The 22,657-nt window shown below is 34.1% G+C and overlaps 1 protein-coding gene and 1 long non-coding RNA gene across 2 annotated transcripts; one reads left to right on the top strand and one right to left on the bottom strand.

Annotated features, from left to right (window-relative positions):
• Positions 1-11,181: 11,181 nt before the first annotated feature.
• On the top strand, positions 11,182-14,364 carry LOC127863638 (uncharacterized). Its single transcript, XR_008041132.1, has 3 exons — positions 11,182-11,336; positions 13,173-13,243; positions 13,835-14,364. It is a non-coding gene; the product is annotated as an uncharacterized LOC127863638 (long non-coding RNA).
• A 1,503-nt stretch (positions 14,365-15,867) lies between these two features.
• Positions 15,868-18,982, bottom strand: LOC127863625 (putative nuclease HARBI1). Its single transcript, XM_052403251.1, has 5 exons — positions 18,667-18,982; positions 18,166-18,278; positions 17,835-17,946; positions 17,048-17,139; positions 15,868-16,263 (listed from the first exon to the last, which is right to left on the bottom strand). The coding sequence occupies exons 1-5, from the start codon at positions 18,980-18,982 to the stop codon at positions 15,982-15,984; spliced, it is 915 nt and encodes a 304-aa protein (XP_052259211.1). The 3' UTR covers positions 15,868-15,981.
• Positions 18,983-22,657: the final 3,675 nt, after the last annotated feature.

The following is a 22,657-nucleotide window of genomic DNA, read 5'->3' as shown; positions in this document are numbered from 1 at the left end:
GCGTTAATTGTCATAATGTAGCGCACTTAAGAACGAATTTGTACGAAATATTCCATGAAAAAATGCATTAATAAACAAGTTTTCGGTTATTCTTCAATTGAAAATTTAACTGATTACTTAGTAACTGATTGTTTCCATAATGTACATTTTACAGTCCGCTTTCGGTACTGACAATGCGCTTTCGGTAAATCTAGTAACCGCATATATTATAATATCTATCTTTTTATCAATGGTCAATCAATTTAAGTTAAACTTATATATATATCCATGTTTATGCTTTGATTTTTTTCTATTGAAGCCAAATTGATATCCCATTAGATAAATTAATATCACAGCAGTATTCCTTGTTTGTCTGCAAGTACTGCAGAAATCAGGGATTATTATTTTACTGAGTCAGCCTTAATCTTTATATTATAATTGTTAAAACAGATTAAGGAGTGTATAATAAAATTGAGGATGCATCAAGATTAAAAAATGATATATGCATAAATTAATTGAGAATCAATAACTATCATAAACTGTGCAATTTGTTCAGTATTGTGTGAAAGGATTTGGAGTAATTAAGTGTTTTTGAAATATGATTTATGTGAATTTGAATAAATATATAAAATTGTGGTGATTTTCTCAGACAAAACTGTTAATTACATATTCAGAATGTATTATTGTAATATTCATTCGATTTTTTTAGTACATAAAGCACTTTTCCCTGGCATTTGTATTTATAGTAATTGCATTCTGACAGCATTTATAAACTGTGTTCATACAAGCATGGACACATTTTCATTTTTTGAGTATTTACAAATCAAATTAAACATTTAGTTTTGATGTAAAATCAGTTTTTTATATGCAAGTGTCTATTTCACTTATAAATTAAAACAGCATATTATACATTATTAAAAAGATTCTTCCCAGATTGATGTCATATTCCAACTTTGCGTAGTGTAGTTAATCGAACATTGTATTGAACTGTATGGGCAGCTATTAAGAAATGCATGTTGTATTATATAAAATGCATTATTTCTACCACAAGTAGACAATATAAGGCCTACTGCTACTTAAAAGGCACTGGTATGAATTTGACACTGTTTTGATGCACATTCAAAACTTTAATTATTACTACACTTTAGTATTTTTTCAAGTTTTTGTTCGACGTTTTTTGCAAAAGAGTGTCTTAAAGGGGCCTTTTCACAGATTTTGGCATTTTTTAACTTATTCATTAAATGCTTTATATCGATAAATGTAAACATTGGATCGTAAAAGCTCCAGTAAAAAATCAAGAATAAAATTAAAAAAGGAAAAGAACATTGCCCGGACCAGGTTTCGAACCAGTGACCCCTGGAGTCCTGCCAGAGTCCTGAAGTAAAAACGCTTTAGCCTACTGAGCTATTCCGCCGAGTACATATACTAGAAGAATTTTATACCTTATATAAGCAATCTTCGTAGTTTCACAAAATTTAACGACAAAAACAGAACTCTCCAAATTATTCAATCGTTTCGCGTTGCAACGCTTTATAATTTTTATGTTTTCAAAAAGTCAAAAGATGCATATAATGGCTATATTAGACCATGGTAAATGTTCAGTATTACTGTTTCCTCACAAATATCATAACTAAAACGAAAATTTGCGAATCTGAAACAACTTTTTTCAATTTTGTCAATTTACCAAAGCGTGAAAAGATCCCTTTAATGCATTTGAAAATATACTTAAAACAAACTAAAACTGCATTTTAACATACCTTTTTCCTGGTAAAGTGTATTTAGGATGATAAAAAATACACTTGAAGAGTATTAATGCTGGAAAAATGCATAAAAAATACATGTTTCTGTTAGAAGTGTGTCTTGTCTGCATTTTTAAGTGTATTAAATGCACATTAAATGCAGATAAATAGATTGCCAATACTGTTACATGTAATGGACATTAAATACTTGCGTGAATTGAAATCATCTTTTAATAACGTTTTAACAATTAATAATACCTTTTAATATAAATTTTGCTTTGAAATGTGACACTTAAATGATTTGCACCACTAGTTAGAGGTATAATTTGTGCTCATATGCTTTATCATTACACTATATAATATCATTTGTTGCATGACAATTACCCGTAAAATTCATGTGAAATCTCAAGAGATAAATAGCAGCGTGCTGCACCCTGCTCCTTTTTACATGACTTGATGGTATTTAGTCCCGGATTCTACATGGCCAATGGCAAATGTGAAGATTTGACAAATAAGTCTTAACTGGAATCCCATAGGCAGACTTTCATCTTACTTGACTAACACTGGTTTATGTGAATTTGGAATAAGACATCAAACTGGGAATGGATATCCTTTTGGTGATTTTCTCAAACAAAAATAATCATTTCAAGATCTGAATTTATTTTTGTAATATTTAATATATACTTCAAGCTTAATAAGCAATTTTCCATTACTTTTTCATAAACAGTGATTGTATTTTTATCTTTTTAACTCTATTTTAAAACTGTTTTCATACGCGGCATGGCCACAGTTTTATTTTATGAGTATTAAAATAAAAAATCATAAAAAATCCAGTTTTGTAGTAAAATCAATTTAAATGAGGCTATTATATATGCAAGTATCTATTTTAATTACAATTTGTCAAACTAAATAAATACAACATGTAAAACTGCATATTATGCACAGTTGAAAAAAAATATTTCCAAGTTGATGTCTTATTCCAACTTCACATAATACAGTGTTTTGTATTTAATTTAATTCATGATCTGAATTGCTCTTCGGCAAATCTTCGTTGGTCACAGCATTCAACTGATTTTCTTTTCACTTTGTAGTGATTATATTTGCATTATTTATCAGACAACATCTCTCTTCAAAAGTTCAACATGATTGCTTGGTTGATTTAGAAACAAGATCAATGCATCATAACATAAAATGAAAAAATGTGTAATACTAAAAATGGCAGCAAAAAAGCACTAGATTATATTCCTTAAATCTGAGATGACATAGTGATGCATTGGAATTTCTCATAAATAATGTGACTCATAGTTGTATAATTGTATAGTCGCATGCACGAGTGGTGTCAATGTCATAATACCAATTAAAGCCTATAATTTACTAAAACAATGTGAAGTTTGATGTGTGTTTCTTTCAAGATCTGTATATATATACACACATTGACACATATACACGCTTTGAAAGCAGTTATGAGCATTTTTCGAAACCTTAACGCTTTTTTCAAAATCTAAACGCGGACCCTAAGTTCAAGGTCATGGTCAAAATTTGTGTGCGTATGGAAAGGCCTTGTCCATATACACATGCATACCAAATATGAATGTTACATCTGAAGCGATATAGAAGTTATGAGCATTTTTCGAAACCTAAACACAAAGTGTGACGGACAGACAGACGGACAGTGCGACCACTATATGCCCTCCTTCGGGGGCATAAAAATGTGTTTCACATTGCTTTTGTAAATAAGTAATGTAGTTAAAAGAACAGAATAATCAATTATTATAGTTCTTGATTATAACGTGTTGCAGGCATATTGGATGTGTTCATCTAGCTATAAGAAAGTCCCAATGTTTTATCCCAACTGGCACTGAGTGAATGTTCTCAAAATCTTTAAACAATATGATTAAGTACAGATATGGTAGAGAAAGCCTTGTTGATATGGGGGCTAAACACCTGAAATCAAAGCGACCCAAGTTAAAGGCCGAGGCAAAATAAACCAGAGACCGCATGAGCCTGCTTTACTCTGAACAAGTATTGTTTCTACTCTGGAAACTGGCTTAAGTGTCGTACTAAGCTGCAGTGCTCCAGCTAGGATTTAAAAAGGGCAGGGGGGCTTTTATTTCGAGCGTGCCTGCTTAAAGCTTTAAACTTTCAGTTTCAATGCAATCTATTTAAAATACATTGGTTAAAATGAATAATAATTTAAAAAAAATAAACATCCTGCACAAATTTAATTATTCACTTTACCTGTGTGCAGGAATCATTTCAGTCTTCATAGTTTGTGAACTATGTCAAAAGCACCATAGCTATGAAACACTTGTATTTTGAATATTGAAATGTTCCACAGAAATGATGCTGATAATAATTCTACATGATGATGAATTATTAGATATAATTCTAAATTCCATTTCCACCAACACAGTTGAAAATAACACTATTCCACTGAACATTCGTGACATATGCTACTCAATTTTTCAACTTTTCGCAATTAAAGGGACTGTCCAACAGTCAAAAGCGTCGTTCGACGCGAATCGATATTTTGGCGAACTACGAGGATTGCTTATATAGCTAAAAAATACCTCCGCATTTGACGTGAGCGTGGGTGGTCGAGTGGTAAAGTCGGGGGACATTTTACTCCAAAACTCCATGACTCTAGGGGTCAGTGGTTCGAGTCATGTGGAGGTTAACATTTTTCTTCTTTTTTAAAATTGTATTCTTATTTTTTAATGGAGATTTTTAGTTCAAATGTTTAAATTTATCAATATAAAGCATTTAAAGCAGTTAATGACAAGCTTTAATACATGCCAAAATCTGTTGGACAGCCCCTTTAAAATTGTGTTCTACTGTTATTGTTGTTGTTGTACTTTTGAAAGTAGTTCGAAAGATGGCGACCATTAACCCAGAGATTGATTTATGGAATAAATCGTCTGCTGATCCAGAGTGGCAGTACCCATGTTTTTAACCGGGATCATCGAATCAAATCGTATCGTTACACAGCGTGAGACATCTGATCTATATGTTATTCTACATCGCGGCCATCGCAGTCCACCTTATGCATGAAACATTCGTGTAAGCTTTTTTGAAATCTTAAGAATAAATGATGTCTATTTATGTAAGTCTTGGTGTTTGTCACGGATGCCATCGATTATTATACGAATTTTATCGCAATCACGATAATATTATGTCGTAACGGAGAGCACATATTCTTGATAAAGGTAGGATAAGGTATAATCACGTTTGAGACACAATCAATGACCAATCGAGCCTTTTCTGGGTAAAGTATTGCTTAATGATTTCGCTTAAAGTGTTGTCCCAGATAAGTGCAGTCCGAACATTATTAGTTTAAAGGAGGTCTCTTCTAAACGAAACTCCAGTTCAGTCGGAAAGTGTTGTCCCTGATAAGCCTTTGTTTTATACACATTTATTAAACATTCTCCAACAACGAGGCTCATATGTAAATCAAGGTGAAAAATGAGTTTTAAAAAGCTGTCAGTTACTTAATTGTTATTTATGAACTATGGCACAAGAGGTAGGTTTTGAAAGATGTGTTTCTGTGTTGGCAATTAATTGGAAACATTGCTGTTACATTATGTAATGACAGTTAGTAAAACCCATAAGAATACGTTAACAGACTCATCCGATAATTTGAAAATATGTCTGCTAATGTTAAGTTATGCTGGCTATGATCATTTATGCAACAAAACAGATTTATTAATATATAAATTCATATAATTCCCGCTCCGTCGTTACAAGCAAAACCTCATAAGCGTTTTGCCAACGATTTTCTTCCATACTGCTAGAAAAGTTTGTTTTTTATGAAATGACGTTAAACGTCAAAATAGGTGTATCAGAAATCTATGTCTGTGTGTTTTAACCTCTCTCATAAACACTGTATGTGTACCTCCAGTTAGTTATCAAGCTACCGATCTTTTCAGTTTTATATTGATATAAACCAATTAATAATGCATCCAGATGAACCTATTTAAAGTCATATAATGCCACGGGAGCTTAACTGCTTTAACTGCATTGAGTTTATACAATTTTCGTATGACGCGGGTCTGTTACTGTTGAGGCTAAAGTCCGACCATGCGAAATAAGAAATAGTTTCAAAATATTATGAAGCATACCATTGCTCAAGTGTTAATGTTTCAAATTATTTCAAAGTATTCCTAAGCTGGCATTAGGTTGACTCGTTTTATCATTAATATTAGTATTGTTACACAATATATTGTATATCATGACTAAGGGCATATAAGTTCACCATCTACGCCCTTAAATTTGGTATTTTAATGCATTAAAAGAACAAGTATTGGACATTAATACTGCCTAACTGTCATAAACTTAAGGCAAAAGAACATGAACAGTATTGTACTTGTTAAAATGTGTTCAAAATATTAATATTAATAAAAAAAGCTTCGTGAAAAAAACACGTGTTTTCTATGTTGTCGCTAATGAAAAAAACTTATTCGCCAAATCTAGGGGATCCGGGTGCATGCCTCCCCCCCCGGACAATTTTTGGATCCTATATCGTCTGTGGTGCGTTTTGGGGCTATTTCCTGAGCAAAATTAAGACTATTTGTGTCTGAAATTAGCCCTTTTCTGGATTGAAATTTTTTCTTTGCTGGTGAGCCACTTGCTGACATTTTGCAGCCGATTTTTTTTTTACATAGACACCGGTGGCGTAGTGATCATGATACATTAACACTGTTAAACAGTTTTTGGTACATGTGGTATTTAGGTATGAAACCACTAAAACAGCCCGCCCGTCTCGGTAGTAATTATACGACATTTTATAAAATCCAAACATTACTTTTTTTCATTTTTTGAAGAAATGCGTGAGAAATTGCTTAGTCAGCATGAGACCGTTATTGCATGTCAAAAACTATGAGACTCACGACGAAACCGTGAGACTTGACAGGTAGACGTTTCCGATTCTGCATTCATGTCTGCACTATTTAAGACGTCCTCCGATCGCGAACTTAACATTCGGTCATTTCCTGAGTTTACATTATTCTGTCCGCTTTCTTTTCTAAAGAATTGTGTTAATTTCTGTTGCTTCGACTTTCCATTTTTCGCTCGCAGCATCCATTTTTCCCAGAGTCTGTAACTCACTTTCTAAATCGGTCTTTCATGTCGCATAGCGACCGTAAACGGAAGTTACTCTTATCTACTTTTTTAGCCAATCAAAATCGTTGTGTCTTGGGAAATTAGTTTATAGAGGCTATGTCAATGCCATAACTCCGCCAATCTGATTAAATGACAATTGACCTTTCGACAGCCGATTGATTGACAGGCTTATTAACCAATCAGATTACAGCATAGATTAGGCCCGTTTCTATCCGCCATTTTGTCCGTCAAACTCGCCGTTGTCCGACACATAAGCTCATACGTAATTCTGTGTTTTTAACAAAGAAAATGGTTAAACGGTGCTGTTATGGCACTTGTAATTCAGACACGGTTAAAAGATGGAACTACGTTTTTTCCGTTCCCTAAACCGGGTACTAATCATAAAAAATGCAAACGTTGGATTCGTCTTTGTGGTCGTCCTCACGAACAGCTTAATCTCAACATATTAAGCGATCGCCCGAAAGCAAGACACCTCTACGTTTGTTCTAAGGTCGTTATAATAAGATACTACGCGAAAATAGAAAATGTAAGTTTTGCAACTGACACGCTATAGAAAACGAGTATCACTTTTTACTTGTTTGTCCTCTATATAGAGAAATTAGAAAGGAACATTTAAAACCATATTTTCAAAGGTGGCCAACGTTAAATAAATTTGACATTCTAATACAGTCGGCTAATAAAAAATACATTATAAACTTTGTTAAATATATTTCAATACTAATAAAATGCCTTATAATAAAGACACTCAGTTATAATTTTAAATAATATCACATAGCATAAAGCATTTTTATTTCTGTCGGTTTAAGTCTTCCGAATTTAATGTAGCTCGTTTTATATCGTTAAAAGTTAAGAAACTATTTTAAAATGCGCAAGTATTTATCAATAGGTGCCAATAAGTGTCATTTTTCACCATGTGTGGGCTTTCTACTAATCCGTTATCAAAACAGATGCCGCAAACTGTGAATGACCCTTGACACTTGGATACCTGGTCTGATTAGCGAGGGTTTTTTTTGCATATGAAAATTATTTCAACTTCTTATATTTTAAACATTGCAAAAAATAGTTTAAGAGGAAATTAATAATATATAATTATATATTGTGTATGTTTCTTTTTTGACGACATTGATTATGTTATACGATTATAACAATGCTCATGGGTCATTTTGACCAAACGCATTGTAGATATGTGTTACATCGGATTTCAATAAAACGTTCTTCGTCTTCTTATAAACCAAGTTTCATGATAATTGGGCAAAAATGTGACTTCTAGAGTGTTCAAAGCTTTTTTTACTATATAAATATAAGAAAACTGCCCCCCCCCCCTGGCAGCCGTGTTATTTAACTGACCGGAACTATTTTCAAACTCAACTCTCATATCAAGGAAACAAATGTTCTGACCAAATTTCATGAAAAATGTGACTTCTAGAGTGTTCACATGTTTTCAATATATACATATAGAGAAAAATGCCCCGCCCACTGGCGGCCATGTTTTTACACCGATCTAAACCATTTTCGAACTCGTCGGAGATATTAATAAAACCAATCTTTTGACCAACTTTCATGATGATTGGGCAAAAATTGTGACTTCTAGAGTGTTTACAAGGTTTCTCTATAGCCAAATAAGGAAAACTGCCCCCCCCCCCCAGCAGCCATGTGATTCAACTGACTGGAACCATTTTCAAACTCAACTCTCATATCAAGGAAACAAATGTTCTGACCAAATTTCATGAAAATTGGGTCAAAAATGTGACTTCTAGAGTGTTCACATGTTTTCAATATATACATATAGAGAAAAATGCCCCGCCCACTGAAGGCCATGTTTTTTCACCGATCTGGATCATTTTCGAACTCGTCCAAGATATCAATAAAACCAATGATTTGACCAACTTTCATGATGATTGGGCAAAATATTGTGACTTCTCGAGTGTTTACAAGGTTTCTCTATAGCCAAATAAGGAAAACTGCCCCCCCCTCCTGGAAGCCATGTTATTCAACTGATTGGAACCATTTTCGAACTCAACTCTCATATCAAGGAAACAAATGTTCTCACCAAATTTCATGAAAATTGGGCCAAGAATTTGACTTCTAGAGTGTTCACATGTTTTCACTATATACATATAGAGAAAAATGCCCTGCCCACTGGCGGCTATGTTTTTTCACGGATCTGGACCATTTTCGAACTCGTCCGAGATATCAATAAAACCAATGTTTTGACCAACTTTCATGATGATTGGGCAAAAATTGTGACTTCTAGAGTGTTAACAAGGTTTCTCTATAGCCAAATAAGGAAAACTGCCCCGCCCACTGGCGGCCATGTTTTTCAACGGACATGAACCACTTTTGAACTCAACCAAAATATCATTCAGACAAACATTTTGACAAATTTACATGAAGTTTGGGCATGAAATGTGACTTCTACAGTGTTTACAAGTTTGTTTTTTTTTTACCTAGTGACCTTTTTTTTTGACCCGGCACGACCCAGTTTCGAACTCGACCGAGATTTCATGGGGACAAAGCTTCTGACCAAGTTTCATGAAGATCGGACAAGAAATATGGCTTCTAGAGTGTTTACAAACCAAATGTGGACGACGGACGGACGGACAGACGACGGACAAAGACCGGTCTCAAAAGCTCACCTGAGCAATCAGGTGAGCTAAAAAGTCATGACTATTTAATAGATATAATAATTATATTCAGCATAACTATTCAATGATAATTAAAAAATATTGCATGGCCTTTATGGTATACCATTAGGCCTTTTTGGTTCACTTATGCGGCCTTTTTGGGAAGGCCTTTTTGGTAAACGGCCTTTCTGGTGCTAATTCTTTAAGGGAGCTAAACACACGTTTGATACATTACATTTAACACGTTTTGAATAAAACATGATAGCAATAGAAAAAGTTCATGTAATATGGACCGAAATGATCGGGAATATCTTCCAACGTACCGATTACCGATTCGCGTATCCATTTTATGACGGACTTCGGCGGAGTGACCTCCCTTGAAATCGGGGGGGCGTGGCTTCACTCTCGCTGTCGAAAGCAATCTGTTGCACGACGGTTAAATTACATTCACCTCTGTGTTGGGCTCAGAACGGACTATTGTTATGAAAGCGTCTCATTTATGTCATGATCATTCCAAGCGTTCATCATTGAGGTTACAGAATACTAAACAATCTCTTGCACGACGGTAACATTGCATTTACTGCATTAAAGAAAACCATCTCATACCATGATAACTTATATCAGTCTTAATTCATTATTATAAAATTGATATGGTTTTTTTATGTTAAGAAACCAACATACATACACACGTCGAAGCAAATCCTAACGTCACTCAAAACAAATATGTTCAATTGTTTACATTTGTGAAGTGCGTGGAATGATTCCATCTCCGTAAATGGGCAATAAATTAGTTCCAAAGAGTTGCATTAAAACTCGCAAGTTTTTGCACGATTTATCGTACATTTAAAAGTCATATTTCTTAATTTAATGCATGCGATCTTAAATATCCAATCAAATATACGTTGAATGCGTTTGTTCGGTTTTATCTATTTTATAAACAAAATGGAGGGCTGAGCCTTTCGCAGAGTATAAGACAACATTTACTGTTAACATCGCGAAAAATAAGCACCTCCCGATACTTATAAACCTATTTTCTATGTGCATGCCACATTTCAGACCGATCTTTCACGTAGAAATGCTTGAAAATGCATTTTATTATAAAGCCTGATAAGCCATCTGGCTTTCGCGGTCGGAGCTTTGATTTATAACGGGCGTTCAGGAGTAAAACGATTACCCTAAATAATATCAATCGGTCAAAATACTGGAATATTGTTACAAGCTATGTAGAAAAAGAAGTTAACAACTATTAAAACGTGTTCATGAGTTCTTTCAGCACAAATTGTTGCGATTTGAGATGCTCAAGACGAGTTTTTGTACGTTTCTTTTCTTATTTTCCTCTGAAAACGCATTTTTGTCTTAAAAACACACAATGCTCCTTAAATTCATGAAACAAACGCATTTATTCCGTGACATTGGCAAAAACGCGTAATATCCCACCCCAAAAAGGATGATTTTCTGTAAATACAGCTCCTTTGTGACTAGGCCAGGCCCCGTGTTCACAAAACTTTTTACTGTCATCGAAAATCGATTTTGCATGACATTGAAAATCGTTGTCAAGTGACATCGATGACAAAGTTCGAGTTCACGAAGTTATTTAAAATTGATGTCGTTCAACATCGGTTTTAACGACATCGATTTTTTTTGACTTTTTGTGGACGTAAGCGGTAAAGCGGAAGTTGTTTTTTTGTTGACGTCTGCTGCAATGATAGTTTAGCTACAATGACTGCTCAGGTGCATTGGTCTATGTCGGAAAAAACCTTCGTGGTTCAACTGATAAACGATCGGTACGACGAGTTATATTGTCGATTTAAAGGTGCCACACAAGGTGGCAAAAAAAGGAACAAACCTGGCAAGAGGTTGCTGATACCTTCAATTGGTGAGTCGCAATTAACTTGTTTGTTTTGAAATGTCATCTTACTATTAGTCTTAGTGAAGTTAGGCTGTAGACAAAACATTCATTTGTTTTGATAGAACTAACACATGCCTGTATAACCGAAAGTAAGAAAATTCGGCATTAATATATATATTCATAATGTTTCAGTGACCTATGAACAAAAACAATGTCTGAAAATATTTGGCAGCTGCATGTTTGCAACTGAAAATTATGTTTTTAAATCATTTGTAATAACTTCAAGTCACTGAAGTTCAAGGCATGTTTAATTGTCTCAAATAATATCACTAGTATTAGTAGCATCTAGCCTATCAAGCATCTGTGTGTTTGTGACGATTAAATGTATGTTCTGAAAATGACGGCCTTGTTTAGTCTATTCTAACACTATTATTAGCACATACAGAGCCCTAATCAACAGATCCGATCACCATAATTCCTTACAGGTTCTAGAATCTGATCGCCCTTTTCATGTTAATCCTTGGTCTGTCCGCCCTAAATCTAAGATTATATGAAATCATTAAAAGAGGCTACATAGTAGGTTTTATTCAGTATTAGATCTAAATATTAATACCATAGTATGATTAGTCACAGAGTGTGAGATATGGCACAATATCAATTATTCAAACCATGACTGATTATAATGTATATGCATTGCAAGAGAAAAGCTTTACAATCTGAAATTCTCAAAATATTTCTGATTAAACTTACATGTAAAATACTTTCCAAACAGTCCTACATGTATAACCAAGAGCAAGTAGTATTTCCTACCCTGGTCTGAACCAACCTGTTATATAAAAATATTTCTGATTAAACTTAAAATACTTTCCAAACAGTCCTACATGTATAACCAAGAGCAAGTAGTGATTCCTACCCTGGTCTGAACCAACCTGTTATATAATTTTGTTTTACAAAATTATATAAAAAAAAATCAAAAATTTAGAGATACTTTTTACAATTAGGCAATATAATTAAGCTTTGCAACATCTTATCCACAAAGGACCATTTGAACTTTTTTTTACTGTTATGAGATAAATGACCACAAAATGATAGGATACAATCTAATTGGAAATTACTTATTTATATATATATAAAGTTAGATTCACTTGTCTGTTTAAATGCAGGACTATCTCAAATATTTTTGTTCACTAATTTGATTGCATAGAATACACTGTGCGAGAAAAAAATGAGAATTTGGACAGAAATAGTGCTACTCAGTGTAAACAAAAAAAATTAAAAAATTCCAATACTAAACTGTTGTGGTTTTGTTAATGAAAAAATGTTTCTAATAGATAATGATTATTTTTTACAAAATGTTAATGTTTTCTTATCAAAACAAAGACAGAACAAAATATTAATAAGAAAGATCTAGCAAAATCATGTTTGCTAGGGTGCCTTTATAGACATTCATGTCTTTATATGTGTCATATATTTTTAGCTCGACTATGTCTTTTGACATATTGCTTTTATATTTTGTGTACTTCTTTATCAACATGACCCCAACCTATAAACAAGAGCAGACAACTGTATTTAGCATTTTGTAAGAATTATATGCCCTTTTTATACTTAAAAAATTGAAAAGTTGGTTGAGTTTTGTGCTTAGGTCCACTTTATACCTAAAGTAACAAAGCTATTGCTTTCATACTTGCAACACTTACTTACTATATAGGGGGGCTGTGCAGGCAAAGTTGTGTAACTCTGACTGGCATTTTGACATTATTATGTCCCGTTTTATACCTAGAAAAACATACATGTAAGCAATGAATATGTTTCAATTATGGTCCTCTTCCATTTAGAATATGACTATATTACCTTTCATTTCAGCTCCAGTGTCGCACAATGTTCTAGGACAGTGCGTCAAATAAAAGACATGTATGCGCAGTTGAAATGTCGAGGTACCTTACACTTTGCATTTATATCATGTTCGTATGTACCAGTTTTAATAGAATGTAAAAATGAAACAAAATGACATGTTCTCATTATGTAATGTAGTGAAATGTTTTCTTTTATTGCACCCATTGTAAAAACTGTATAATATTAAATGTAATTTATTAAGTATTTTATGCACACAAAAATAAAAAAGTTCATGTAATTGTTGAATATTATGAGCTCATTACATGTGTTTTGCGCGCCAGTAATATTTTGCTAGATCTTTAATCACGCTAATTATTCATGCTTGTTGATTATTTTTAACAGTTTGGATCCAGAACGTGGCGTCTCATCAGGATCCAAACTTTTAGCTATTCTGATAGTATTATTGAAACAAAATCGAAGAAAATGCTAATTTTTATAAATTCAGCAGACGACATTTTAGCAGACGACAAATTTCCCAGCATGTAAAGGGTTAATAATAATCACTGCCAATTATTATTGTACATCAAAAATAAAAAATATCAATGTTGATTGTTTAATAATTTTTCAAAGATTACAATATATGATATTTAAGTTAAAAAAATGGTTCATAAATGTACCTCGCTTAATTTCAGCCAAAAAAAAAAAGATTCTGACAGAAAAGAAACTGGAGGGGGGCCTCCAGCTGTATTAACCACCGTGGAAGACCTGGTCATAGATGGCATCCGCGACAAGCCACAGCTGATTGGCATTCCGAGTGGCATTGATTCAGGTGATTGTTATGCATGTATAATGATCTTTTTAATTTATTTTTCACTGTTGCATTTTCTTTCAAATTTGTAACATGCAATGAATATGAATGGAATATTTAGAACTGCAACCGACCTGCAATATACGTTACCAGATTATTTTGGAAACATTAAACAATGAACCATACACAATGGCTCTGCTTCAATATATTTGTCTTGTTTAATATTTAACCATTATATACATATCTGGCAATAATAATTTGTGGAATGTTAATTGGTTTTATTTTGCGATGTTTGTGATTCGAAAAATGGTGAAGGGGCATTAATAGTAACATCTGTATGTCTGGCCGTCTGTCTAAAGTTGTGACCGGTGCCAATTAGTGGTGCATCATTGTCTCATGGACACATTTCTTGTTTATTCATAGATGGTATAATTTGTTGTATTGAAGGCGTGGCTGATGTTGCTGAGATGGCAGACATTGATGAAGCCTCAGCCAAGTGTACACTAACTGTTGCTGAGTGTACATCAAAGCCTGCAACTGCCTCGAATGTAGCCACTTCTTCAACATTAAGACCATCAAAAGGTATATTTCAATATGTCAATATTTTAAGACCAAAAATTATCTTTTGACATCCTCTGAATCTGGAAGCATACTGATACATCACACTATTATTAACTTGAGTATGCAGATGATATATGAAAGTCATATTGCCTTTTACACAAAAAAAACAATACTCAAATAAACCAATACCCTAAACCAATCTATATTAAGAGAATATACATGTACTACAACTTGTTTCTCAGTCTCTTATGATAAACTTGATCTCTATCCGACACGCACATAATATTCTATTATTCCCATTATTTTGTGGTCGTTTATAATAAGAAAAAAGTTAAAATACTATATATTATCGGAAAACCATGGTCTAAAAATGTCGATATTAGCATAGAGCTTATATTTATACGATCGCTTGATAGTCTATTGTTTTTGGTCTGGTAATAGGATAAAAAGCATGCACATAACTGAAATAACAATTAAAACTTTAAGAACAGAGTCATTTTTAACTTCACTGATGTATGAAGTTTCTTTTGTGCATATAAATTGTTCAAATCATAACTGGCATAAATCAGTTTCCAATATACCTGTTTAAATGAATAATACTGTTGATATGCCTATTCTTTTGTTCTAACTTGTCTTTCTTGATCTGCAGCCTCGGTGATCCTTCTCTTATCTTTTTGCTATTGATATAATACTTTGTTAGTTTATCATTATGTGAATGAATCTTTGTTTAGTTATCTTCAAATTGACTGTGAATGTTTTGTGATCAGATTCATAGGTAAAACGTTTTTCGATTCTTTTCTTAAGTTTGAGTCTTACATTTTAGACTAAAAAAAGTTGGTGAATCCAAACCCTGATAATTTCATTAATGATTTTTTATGCTCCCCTTTGAAGAAGAGGGGGTATATTGTTTTGCACATGTCGGTCGGTCCGTCGGTCGGTCGGTCCGTCCATCATTTGGTTTCCGAATTATAAGTAAAGAGTGCTTAGGCCTAGTATCATAAAACTTCATAGGTACATTTATCATGAATGGCAGATAACCCCTATTAATTTTAAGGTCACTAGGTCAAAGGTCAAGGTCACAGTGACATGAAATAGTAAAATAATTTCCGGAATGATAACTCAAGAATGCTTAGGCCTAGGATCATGAAACTTCATAGGTACATTGATCATGACTGGCAGATGATCCTATTAATTTTCAGGTCACTTGGTCAAAGGTCAAGGTCACAGTGACTCAAAACAGTAAAATGGTTTCAGGATGATAACTCGAGAATATTTAGGCCTAGGATCATGAAACTTCATAGGAACATAGATCATGACTGGCAGATGACCCCTATTGATTTTCAGGTCACTAGGTCAAGATCACAGTGACAATAAACGTATGCACACAATGGCTACCACTACAACTGACAGGCCATATGGGGGGCATGCATGTTTTGCATACAGCCCTTGTTATTATATAACTATATGTTCTTAAAAGAAAGATTCTGCGATGTGGTCTCTGTAACTGTTTCCAGACCCATCTCCTTCATAAACAACATGTGGCTGATCCGTGTCATCCTCACATGTTCGTGAAAACATGTCTTGCCTCTCTAATCCAATGTTATGAAGAATGACACACGCGACTGTTATTTTGGCTGCTCTGTCAGGTTTTACTCTAAGTCCATAATGTAGACATGGAAACCTACGCTTGAGAACGCCAAAAGCTTGCTCGATCACCACTCTTGTTCGACATAAGGATATGTTAAACCGTTCCTGTAAATGAAACAACATACTAATAATATTGCAATCATTCCACTAAATGTTAAGAACTAATGCTAGTTTGGTGACATTGCTTTATGCCTGTAAGTTAATATTAAACCTTTTCATGATGATTAGTATTTATGCCCCCCTTCGAAGAAGAGGGGGTATATTGCTTTGCTCATGTCGGTCTTTCGGTCGGTCTGTCGGTCGGTCCGTCCACCAGGTGGTTGTCAGACGATAACTCAAGAACGCTTGTGCCTAGGATCATGAAACTTCATAGGTACATTGATCATGACTAGCAGATGACCCCTACTGATTTTGAGGTCACTAGGTCAAAGGTCAAGGTCACAGTGACCTGAAGTAGTAAAATGGTTTCCGGATGATAACTCAAGAACGCATACGCCTAGGATCATGAAACTTCATAGGTAGATTGATCATGACTTGCAGATGACCCCTATTGATTTTGAGGTCACAAGGTCAAGGTCACGGTGACCCGAAATAGTAAAATGATATTCGGATGATAACTCAAGAACACTTTTGCCTAGGATCATGACACTTCATAGGTACATTGATCGTGACTCGCAGATGACCCTTATTGATTTTCAGGTCACTAGGTCAAAGGTCAAGGTCACAGTGACAAAAACGTATTCACACAATGGCTGCCACTACAACGGACAGCCCATATGGGGGGCATGCATGTTTTACAAACAGCCCTTGTTTTGTTTAATCTAAGGTTAACAAAATTTAATTCTGAATATATGTTACATTGTTTTAAAGATCCATTTAATAACTATACCTTACAAGGACTGTCAGTGTTTTGATATGGTGTCATAAGATACCTCTTGCATCCATAGCCAGAGTCACCAAGCAGAAGACCGTCGATTTCACCTGTTATAATAAAAAAGAAAGATCATTTTGCAGCACTGTAATGTCAAACAACAATATCAAGCAGTGTATTGTTTAATGCATGCAAGTTTATGACATAGTTATAACGTTATTGATTTAATATGTTGTTGTTTATGTTACATTTAAATAATTGTGATATAAGTTACTGTGATCATTTGGAATGATGTGATTTCAATGAAGTTCAATTTTTGTTGTTAGTATGAATTATTTATTGGGCTGATGAGACGCTAATTCAATTGTGTCATTGCGTAAAAAAGTGATGTTTTAAGTTGCTTTCATTTGTCAAATGTGATGTGATAATAATACATGTGATCGTTTTAAAAGCTGTTATATAAAATAAAACCAGACTTGACAGATAGATGTATGGATGGATGGATCGATGGATGGATGGATGGATGGATGGATGGATGGATGGATGGAAGGATGGATGGATGGATGGATGGATGGATGGATGGATGGATGGATGGATGGATGGATGGATGGATAGATAGATAGATAGATAATTTATATATATGGCTGGTGATCAAACCTACTTGAAAAGATGGAAACGCTTCAATAAAATAAAATTGTGCTTGTTAATTTTGATGTACCGGTAATAATTCTGTGCTTAAATAAATGTGTGCAATGAATGAATAAAATCATAATACTGAGTAGTCTTCATGTAATTGTCATTATACCTCTTTCAAAACGCTGACGTATGGCGCTTTCACGAAAGATCCTTGAATCGTGAACGCTCCCAGGCCACTTTGCGACTACGTCAACAAACCGAAAAGTGGCATCACAAATCATCTATAGAGCAAAAAGAAACCACAAATCTTAATAAAATTCACACTGCACAATGTCATTTTTTCTGATATCACAATAATACAAGTAAACAACAGAACATCCAATTGTCACTAGTTTCGTTTTGCAATTTTCACTGTGAACAGACAACCTTTAAACATATATAATCTAAAAAAATACAAGTTGAGGAAATGTTCATGGACTTTATTTCACTTATTGTTTTACCTGTACATTAAGGGAGTGAAATCCCTTTCTGTCCACATAATCGTCTTCGTTGGCGCTAGGCGCTTGAATACGGATATGTGTCCCATCAACCACACCAACCACTTGGGGGAAACCTTTAAAGACAATAACATTGTTAGCCTAATCGACATTTGTATTAGATAATTTTATACTAATTTGAGTATACTACAAACAAAGTTTCCGCTTTTTTTTTTTCAAAAGTTACAAGTTCAATCTTCTGTCTTTCATGTCAATATATGTGTTCCCAAAAATAACAATCACTAATAAACAGTTATGTTTATTATACTTATCAAACACGTAATATACTTAATATACACGTATGTTATTTCAAGACGTATAAATCTAGCATACAGTACTCATACAACGTTTTGAATTGTGCCCGATTCGACTAAGAAACATTTAACTCCCCTTATTTGTTTACTTGACAACCAATCAAAAATCATTAAATTGTCTGATTAAATTTTATTGAGAGCTAATACGCACCAGCGATGTTGTAAAACTGTTTTTGCACCGTCCGTTGCACATTTTCGATATTTGGGAAGAAAACAAAGTCATTTAGATGTAGACACACGCTGTCCGTGAATTGCTTGACCGCTCTATATACACTGGACCTTGAGATTCCATGCAGCCCTGCCGTCACAATGTGGTGTGTGCCAGTTGCAAGGAAATGCAATGCCGCTAAAGTTGAAATGAGCGGCGGAAGAGGACAAGAACGTTCAGTAGCCCTCTCCAAATTCAGTATGTTGACAAGAAACAGAATAGTTTCCGGGAAAAACCGGTACCGTTCACGAATTTCCATCGGGGACAAAGTTTCCAATGGGTTCGTTCGATCACGGAAAACTCTCCTATCCATTGGAAACAATTCATTTATGTATCGAGCGCGACGAAGACGTCTTTCAATGTCGGCCAAATTGTTTTCTTACCATGGTGATTGTCATCAATTTTCAATTTGACAATGCCCAATATCAATTTCAATTTCAGTGTCATTGATTGCAATTTGAAAATCGATTTTGAATGTCATTTGACATCGATTTTCTTTGTGAACACCAAGTTTGAGAACCGATGACAAAAATTGAAAATCAATGTCACTTGACATTGAAAATCGATTTCAATTTGCTGTGTGAACACGGGGCCTGGTTTGCGTTTAGGTCGCAATATACTAAATAGTTTCCCTATATAATTCAATGTAAAAGCGACAACTTTGAGCGAAAATAAATGCAACATTTTGCACATAGAGACCCCCATAACCATACATTTTCTTAAAGGCCATTCTAAGCGGAATCGATTTATGCAATAAAAAAGATATGTCATGTTCAAACCAAAAAAGAACTTGACGCTTATCAAAATCGACTGTTTTGCAACTTTTTTTTCGGCCGTTTCTTAGTGGAATGTAACCTTTTTCAGTGCAAGGCTTTACTAAAGTCTCCAAGTTTATCATATTTCAGGGTTTCGGTCGTGAACACCTATTTATGCCCTACCATTATCTCCGAAAGATAAAACCCGAACAATAGTTTAAGATGTAAAACATGCCTTCGAGTCAACTATGATATTTTTTAGAGAGTGCAGCCCTTCATGAAACGAGTATTTAGTATATTGTAACCTGTATGTGAGAGCAAGGAACGACAACTCTGCGTGGAGATTGTGTCGAAAGGTCAATTATGAACTGGTCGATTTGATAACGTTGAATCGTAACATCTATAGCAAAGGTCATTACACGGCACGCTTCAGTGATTCAGTTATCACGTAAATCGCCAAGTAACCCAAATGTTCGAAAAGTCTGGTCGCAGTGTAAAGCGTGACCAATTAAGACGTTAGCCATGTTGATTATCGACCTAGGCGGTCGTCATTATCTGCTGAGGCCTTTCCTGTAAGGGTGTTATCTGTGTAATCTTAGCGATGTTTCTGGCGATTTATACGGCCTGCAAACAGGCATTTTGAGTATGCATTTGTACAGCATTTTTTTTTTCAATCGCTAATTTCATAAAAATCTTATTTTTAGTCGCCAGCTAGGAATTGTTATCACCAATGGCGATTTCGGCGATCGGTAATGCTAACGTAGGTGTTAACATTGTTCGTGTAAAGCATTATTGTTTGACGTTAACATGTTATGCGTAACTAATGTTGAATTTAGAAAAGAAAACTGTAAACATGTCGTATTTTATAAATCTTTGCTTAATTACAATAAATAATTATTTTAGTTCCCTTTAATTGATAATTTACGCAACAATATTAAAGGTTCTGCGTGCAACAGCTAAAATAACAACCGCCAATGAGTCGACGTTATGAGTTATAATTCTCGTACTTTAATCAAGCCTTACCATATCGAGTAGATTATGATAATAAAGTTATGAAACGAATTCAGACAAGGTTAATTATATTCAAAGTCATGCAAACTCTATTGTGATATTTGTTTCAGTAATATGCATACATTGTAACTCTCTTAACATGTTATCTTCGCAACTATTATCTCTTGAACGAAGTACGCTTCAAACATGTACGACCATATCGACTGGACTTTATCGTCAATATATCAAAACTCAGCAAATAGGGCAACAAGCTTCAGTTGTTCGGGCTTGTACAGTTTTATTACATATATTATTGGGGTCGTTATGCATGTTATTAGCTATTTGGTCTATTGCTGCATCAATCTAACGAACTTGTTCAAAGATTATGAAATATGTGTTTTATGTTAATGGGTTATTGATCAAACGGAAAATATATGATTACTGGAGGGAAGCATTATGTACTTTATAATCACATTTTATGACGAAGATAAATACATTTCTCTGGTTAATTTGAGTTTATTAGAAAAATGAACACAAATCTGACGTTTTTATCAACAATCAATGTTAAATGTATAATTTTCATTGGGCAGAAACAAATGATGAACATTTGTATCTAATGATAAGCAATTATGTGCTTTTATAGTGAATCATCGAAGATGAAGTACATTGATGCGGATTTAAACATTGTTCTACATTACAGTCAATTCTGGCACCCGTAACGAAGTGATTTTAAATCAATTATTACATGACGGGACATTAATTAATTGTAGTTTATCTGGATTTTGATGTGTGCAATATTACTTGATCGCGGATTTAAACATTGTTCTATATTACAGTCAATTCTGGCACCCGTAACGAAGTGATTTTAAATCAATTATTACATGACGGGACATTAATTAATTGTAGTTTATCTGGATTTTGATGTGTGCGATATAACTTGATCGCAATTGTCCTGAGCAGTGATTTTGAGTTTATTATTAAATTTTTGTACATGGCAATTGTTTCGAAAGTGCCATTCTTTTTTTACCAACACACTAGTACGCACATGAGTTAAAATTTACGTTGTCCCGTTGTATGTTTTTGCTAACATGGATTTAATATGTGTCCCAAATTTAACAATGAAACTAACAGTTTTTACATCAACAAAAACAACAACATATACTTGTCAATCTTTTATTTGTTGTTGAACGATTTGATGAAGCATATGCTTAGAATAAATGGAGACAAAAACTTAATATTGATTCAAGCACATCCGTTGGTAATTTTATATAAAAAATAATCATCTCGCGTAGCAATTAATGTTTTCCTAATATGGACTTTTCGAAATGCACTTAATTAATACACGTGCATTTAGTAGTCCAATTATGTGCGCATAATTATATATACGTTTCAAGCATGTCTTACTCAAAAGCATGTCAAACTAAAACAACAACACTATGCAACCGTTTAAATAGCCGTCATTTTTAAATTCATTGGAATACATATTTTTCCATAAATGACTTATTACTTTTCTTGTGTTCTTCTATGCTTTATATAAACAATGCATGTGAATGAACAGACAACAGGAATTGCAATTAAAGGAAAGACAAACCCATTTGGTATCACCACATAAACAAATATTGATCAAAAGCAGACGAAGTTAAGTCAATTGACATTGTTACACAATATATTTTAGATATATTTTAACGGTGTATCAGGTTATCGAACATACATTTTAGTCTTTGGGAAACTTGATTACAACGCTACGGAATACGGTTAGGGCCATCGTGGGTACACATTAAAATCCAGAGGGCAAGATTGCGAGAACGCGAGAGTACGATGACGAGAATGCGACAATACGATGACGACAGTGCGACAATACGATGGCGAGAATGCGATGGCGTGAATGCGAGAACGCGATAGTACGATTACGAAATTTTTTTGGCAAAAGATATAGAGATTTTAAAGCGAAACTACTTTTGCAGAAACGAGGTTGGAGAAAAACAAAAATTAGCAGGGATTGGGGGCACGTAATAATGAGAAAATGAATACCGAAGGCGTCTAATAGAAGCATTTAGATTTATCAATAAAGGTAGGTACTGCTGAAAAAATATTGCAGTTATATTCCAAAGAAAAGGATTTCCCAAAAGCAAAACCTTGTTTGAGGGTATGCAGAAGTGCGATACAGATTCAAAAGACGCAATCGAAAT

The sequence above is a fragment of the Dreissena polymorpha genome, unplaced genomic scaffold (assembly GCF_020536995.1).
Source record: "Dreissena polymorpha isolate Duluth1 unplaced genomic scaffold, UMN_Dpol_1.0 chrUn021, whole genome shotgun sequence".
Taxonomy (NCBI): Eukaryota; Metazoa; Mollusca; class Bivalvia; order Myida; family Dreissenidae; genus Dreissena; species Dreissena polymorpha.
This window is presented reverse-complemented; position numbering and strand designations above follow the sequence as displayed.

Excerpts from the sequence above, each read along its gene's own strand:
- LOC127863625 (XM_052403251.1), bottom strand. The coding sequence starts at position 18,982 with ATGGAAATTCGTGAACGGTACCGGTTTTTCCCGGAAACTATTCTGTTT. Across the intron at positions 18,279-18,666 it reads ACAGTTTTACAACATCGCTG|GTTTCCCCCAAGTGGTTGGT; the intron begins GTGCGTATTAGC and ends TTGTCTTTAAAG. Across the intron at positions 17,140-17,834 it reads ACGTCAGCGTTTTGAAAGAG|GTGAAATCGACGGTCTTCTG; the intron begins GTATAATGACAA and ends TTATTATAACAG.